The sequence below is a fragment of the Eimeria necatrix genome, genomic scaffold (assembly GCF_000499385.1).
Source record: "Eimeria necatrix Houghton genomic scaffold, Enh_scaff1347, whole genome shotgun sequence".
Taxonomy (NCBI): domain Eukaryota; phylum Apicomplexa; class Conoidasida; order Eucoccidiorida; family Eimeriidae; genus Eimeria; species Eimeria necatrix.
This window is the reverse complement of record NW_013652095.1, coordinates 2,757-8,384: the sequence shown is the minus strand read 5'-3', so window position 1 is coordinate 8,384 and position 5,628 is coordinate 2,757. Positions and strand designations below refer to the sequence as shown.

Sequence of the window (5,628 nt, the reverse complement as noted above, 5' to 3'; positions counted from 1 at the left end):
GGAGTGGGGGGTGGGGCGGGGCTTTGGGGGCTGGGTGCAGTTTACGGGCGGCGGGGAGGGTTTAGGGTTTAGGGTTTAGGGTTTAGGGTTTAGGGTTTGGGGTTTAGGGTTTGGGGTTTGGGGTTTGGGTGCGGTCCGGGCGACTTGGGGGAGAGCGGGGGAGGGTGTTGCAAACACTTGGAGACCTCCAGCCTGTAGCGCGTAGTGCTTGGGGTTTAGGGTTTAGGGTTTAGGGGTTAGGGTTTAGGGTTTAGGGTTTAGGGTTTGGGTGTGCGCGCAGGTGCGTCTGTGGGACCTGCGGAAGTCCGCTGCTTTCCAGACGCTGCAGGTGGCCGCCGACAGCAGCAGCAGCAGCAGCAGCAGCAGCAGCAAAGACCCCGTGACTGCAGCAGCATTTGACAACTCGGGGCTTTTTGTTGCTGCATGCACTTCTTCTGGAGTTGTGCACATTTACAACTTCGAAAGCAGAGCGCATGCAGCCCCAGTCGCCACGCTCCAGGGGCACACCGACGCCGTCATGGACTGCGCGTGAGGGTTTAGGGTTTAGGGTTTAGGGTTTAGGGTTTGGGGTTTCGGGGGAGGCTGCGGGAAGCGGGGCGCGGCTTGCTGCTCGCTGCTGCATGCATGCATGCATGCATGCACCAAACGCATGCATGTATGCATGCGTGCATGCATGCAGCAAACGCGGGCATGTATGCATGCATGCATGCATGCAGCAAATGCATGCATGCATGCGTGGATGCATGCATGCATGCATGCAGGCATGCATGCGCTTGCTGCTGCTGCGGGCGTCTTACGCGTCTGCTGCGGCTTGTGTCTTGTTGCTGCTTCTTGGGTTCCTTTTGCTGCTGCTTCTGCTGCATTCTTTTGCTGCATTCTTTTGCTGCTGCTTTTATTTCTTTTGCTGCTGCGTTTATTTCTTTTGCTGCTGCTTTTGTTTCTTTTGCTGCTGCTTTTATTTCTTTTGCTGCTGCTTTTATTTCTTTTGCTGCTGCTTTTATCTTTGCTGCTGCTGCTTTTATTTCTTTTGCTGCTTCGAAACTCAGATTTGTCGAAGGCGAAAAAATGCTCTTGACCGCCTCAATGGACAAAACCGTCAAACTGTGGGAGCTGCCCAGTGACAACTAAATTGCATGCAACCATGCATGCATGGGGGGATGAATGAGTGCATGCAAGATAAGAAGTGCATGCGGGGAAGGCACCGGGGCGGGCAGAATTTGGGGCTTTAGAGTGGTCGATCTGCTGCATGCAGCAGAGACGTTAAGAATAACTGAAAGGGGCGCGTTGATGAGCGCTAGGCAGTTTGCTGCTGCTGCTGCTGCAGCTGCAGCAGCAGCAGCAGCAGCTGCAGCAGCAGCTGCAGCAGGAAAACCTGAGAAGTTGTGTTCTTCGCCACCGTGCAGCAAGGGCACTGTGGGACAGTTTGCTGCTTCTGCTGCTCTTCGGCTGTAGCAGCAGCTGCAGCGAATCTTGTCCGCAGCAGCAGCAGCAGCGGTGGCTGCACCTGCAGCAGCGGGGCAGAGCAGCTGCAGCAGCAGCAGCAGCAGCAGCAGCAGCAGCAGTGCATCTTAATTTTGATTTTGGCTTGAGTGCTGCAGAGGCCCTCAGCTGCGGGGCCAGTGCTCGCGGGAGGCGAACTAGAAACAAAGTGTATGGACACAAGAGGCGGCAGCAGCAAGAGCAGCAGCAGCAGAACTAGCAGCAGCAGCAGCAGCAGCAGCAGCAGCAGCAGAAACAGACAGGCAGCTGTAGGGAAGCAGAGTAGGCCTAGAGGCAGCAGCAGGGGAAACAGCCCCAGGCTTTTCGCTAGGGGCTGCAGCCTTGGGTGCATGCGCTGCAGCAGCAGCAGCAGCAGCAGCAGCAGCAGCAGACCTGCTGGGGCTCTTAAGCGCGGACACCCAACTAGCCTGCTGCTACGCACTCCAGTTAGGTGGCTAGCTGGCTAGCTAGCTGGCTAGCTAGCTGGCTAGCTAGCAAGAGTGGCTAGCAGCAGAGCAGCGGCTGGCCGAGTTGTGAGGCTGGAGGCCTTGCTGCGTGGGTGCTGCTGCTGCGCCTGCTGCTGCGTTGCACCTGCTGCTGCTGCCGCCACCCCCGCTCTGGGTGACCCGGGGCATCGTCTGCAGTTCTGCTGCTGCTGCTGCAGCGCTGCTGCTGCTGCTGCAGCGCTGCTGCTGCGGCTCTCGCGCAGCCGCAGGGAGAGGCAGCTGGAGCCAAGTGTGGTGAAAGATAAAAGGCTCTAAGTGTACATACACCTCAGTATCCACATGTTTGCACGGCTGTCTTCCGCTCTTCTTCCCGGGGAAGAAGAGCGGAAAAGAGCAAATAAATTTGAAGAAAATAATAATTTTGATTTAAATAATTAATAATTATGTTTTAATCAGCGCCTGTAGGTCGAAATTGCCTGGGGCGGCGAAGTTGAACTGTGGCATGTTGGGGGCTGCAAACCCCAGCTTCCCGCCTTCGCGAATTTGCGTCGAATTCGAATAAGTTCGATAAAACGGAATAAAATTGAATTAAAATTGGAATTAAAAGGAGCATTAGCTTTCCGCGGGTGTGTGCATGCGGGGAAACCTGAGTTGGTGTGAGTTGTTCAAGTTTCCGCGGGCGCTGCGCAGGGCGGCGGCAGCCCGCCGTTCTCGGGGGCTACTTGGGGCTTTTTGGAGAAATAAAAGCCGAAAGAAGTCTTTTTTATTCATTAGTTTGTTTTCCAATGTTTTTATTTCCCGGAAGATCTGCGCTGCGGCGGCGAGGCTCCCGTGACCAGCCCGGGGCGCAGTAGCGGGGTGTATCGACAGCTGCGGCGCGCGGTCGAGCCTGCGGACCGCATGGACACTCCAAAAGATCTTTTTTTCCCCTTTTTTTCGCCAATATGTTTTCGAGAGGCGGGTCGGGCGTCTCGGAGGCCGGCGTGGCGGTCAACTACGGGCCGGCGCGTGCGGAGGGGTCCTTTTGGAGCAGTTCCGAGGCCCCGGAGGCCGCTGCGGGCGAAGATCTGGAGGCTTTCGAAGCCAGCAAACTCCTCACTCTGCCCCGCAGGTGGAGAAGAAGCCGCCCCGAATTCAATTCCCTCATTTGGGGCCTCCTGGGAGTTGTGCTTTTCGCAGCGTTGACCCGCAGGGCCCTCCGCGCTGCAGCGCGCAGCGGGCTGGGGGCCCCCCCGCGGGTCTTCGCGTGGGGGCCCCCCGCGCTGCTGCCGCCGCAGCGGCGGGGGGCGCTGCCGCCGCCGCCGCCGCAGCAGCCGGGGGCCCCCCCTCCGCAGCAGCAGCAGCAGCAGCAGCAGCAGCAGCAGCAGCAGCAGGACTCCGAGGACTCCGAGGAGGAGCCCGAGCCCGCGGAGTCCCCCGAGTTCACTCCTCTCCGCAAGTTCGAGAGCTGGCTGTCTCCTTTGCTGCACCAGGAGAAGGCCCTCTTGGCGGCTTGGAGGCCCCGCGAGGCCCCCCTTGACCAGTGGTCAGTCCAGCGGTCTCGGGCGGTGGCCCTGGCCCTCTCCAACGGCAAGGCCTCTTCGCTCGAGGGCCTCACGCTCACGCTGGAGGCCTCCGAGGGCTCCCAGGGGGCCCCCCGGAGGGGCCCCCAGGGGGGCCCCCAGGGGTGGCCCCAGGGGGGCCCCCAGGGAGGCCCCCAGGGGGGCCCCCAGGGAGGCCCCCAGGGGGGCCCCCAGGGAGGCCCCCAGGGGGGCCCCCAGGGGGAGCCCCAGGGGGGCCCCCAGGGGGGGCCCCAGGGGGGGCCCCAGGGGGGCCCCCAGGGGGGCCCCCAGGGGGAGGGGGGCCCCCGGAAGAAGCGGGGGGCCCCGTGGGGCCCCCGTGAAGTGCGTGTGGTGAAGGTGTTGGGATCGAACAACCGAGTGTTGGAGTTTTTGGGAGAAGACTTGGAAAGCAAAGAAGAGTTTGCCGTTGAAGTTCCCGTAATAAGTGAAGCTCGTTTATTGAACTTCGAGTCGGAAGAAGAGTTGGTGGAGACAGCGTTGGAGCGGATTGAAGCGGCAGCAGCAGCAGCGCAGGCGAGCTGCAGCAGCAGCAGCGCAGCAGCAGCAGCAGCAGACCGCGGGCTGCTGCTGCCGCAGCAGCAGGCGCAGGCCAGGGGGGCCCCCCTGGTCTCCAACTTGGAAGGGTTTTATGTTTTTAATAAACTTAGTTTGACAGAGAGGCCCCTGGGGACTCTGCTGCAGCTGCGCAGCGAAGCCCGCAGCAGCTTTGCTGCTGCAGCAAACTACATTGCGCGGCGGCTGCTGCACGTCGTGCTGCTGCTGGAGCGCAGCAAAGTGGGCCACGCAAACCTGCAGTGGGGGAGTTTCTTTTTGCGCAAAGACGGGACTTTTTGTCTTGGCGATTTGCGCAGCAGTGCTGCTTTTGGGGAGCCAATAAGCCCCTTAATGGGGGCTGTTTCCGAGGCTTTGGAGCCCGAGTTGGCGCTGCAAGTTGCTGCAGCAAAGCCCATTTTGCTGCAGCAAACCGCCAACTTGTGGGCCCTCGGGCTGCTGCTCTTCGACCTCTTCACCGGCAGCAGCAAGCCCTACGGGGAGCCCGCGGGCCGCGGCTGGCTGGGGCGCGCAGCGCGCCAGGCGCGGCTGCTGCTGGCCGACGAAGCAGCAGCAGCAGCAGCAGCAGCAGCAGCGCAGCAGCAGCTGCAGCACGCGCAAGTGCCCCACAGGTGGCAGCAGCTCATCCTCCGCCTCCTCCACCCCGCCCGCGCCCACCGCATTCGCGCCGCCGAAATCCTCGAGGAATTCCCCGACTTGCTCAGCCCCGCTGCACGGGGCTTTCCTACATGCATGCATGCATGCATGCATGCATGGATACCATTTCATGCATGCATGCATGCGTGCATGGATACCATTTCATGCATGCATGCATGCTCTCGCAGTGCATGCATGCATGCATGCGCTCGCAGTACATGCATGCATGCATTGCAGAGGCATGCGCGCATGCATGCATGCATGCATGCATGCGTGCATGCATGCATGCATGCATGCATGCAGCGCTTTCTTGGGGCTGGAGCAGGGGCTTTTGCGGCTTTTCCCGTTTGAAGAAAGGGACTTGGGGGCTTTCTGATTGGAAATTCAAAACCAATTTAAAACGAATTTTCCAACAAGTCCTTCTTCAACTCCTCCTGTCAAAGAAAGGAATAGTTGCTGCTTTCGCAGCAAGGGGCCCGCGCCTCTGCTGCTTGGCGACGCGTTGCGGGCTGCTGCTGCTGCTGCAGCAGCAGCAGCAGCAGCAGCAGCAGCAGCAGCAGCAAAGACTCGCTCAAGTGCAGCTTGTCTCGCATTTGTTGGCTGTGGCTGGCTGGCCACAGGCACCTCCTGGGGAGTGGCAAATGTTTGCAGGCCCTGCTGCTGCAGTGGACCACTGGTCTTGACCAGTGGTCCACTGCAGCAGCACTTTTCTTGGAGGCCGTTTGGCTTGCCTCTTTCTTGCCTTTTTCTCCCCTCGAAGAAGTGCCTTTTGCTTCCTTTGCATGCATTTGCATGCATTTAGGGAAAAGAGTTTGCTGTTTTGTTGCTGAAGTCTGGGGTTTGAACGAACTAAATGGGATTTACTTTCGAAAGTCTTCCTCGCAAATGCCAATAAAAGTGCTCAAGTTGCTAACGGCAGCAGCAGCAGCAGCAGCAGCAGCAGCAGCGGCTGC

At 59.7% G+C, this 5,628-nt stretch overlaps 2 protein-coding genes across 2 annotated transcripts; both read left to right on the top strand.

Annotated features, from left to right (window-relative positions):
• Positions 1–280: 280 nt before the first annotated feature.
• ENH_00011260 (hypothetical protein) lies at positions 281–1,128 on the top strand (the record flags this gene model as incomplete). Its single annotated transcript, XM_013578883.1, has 2 exons — positions 281–528; positions 1,047–1,128. Coding segments are annotated over 2 exons (330 nt in total), but the record flags the coding sequence as incomplete, so codon positions are not given.
• Positions 1,129–2,869: 1,741 nt separating this feature from the next.
• Positions 2,870–5,026, top strand: ENH_00011250 (hypothetical protein, conserved; the record flags this gene model as incomplete). The annotated part of the gene is made up of 1 exon (XM_013578882.1): positions 2,870–5,026. One exon carries the CDS (start codon positions 2,870–2,872, stop codon positions 5,024–5,026), a length of 2,157 nt encoding a protein of 718 aa, XP_013434336.1.
• Positions 5,027–5,628: the final 602 nt, after the last annotated feature.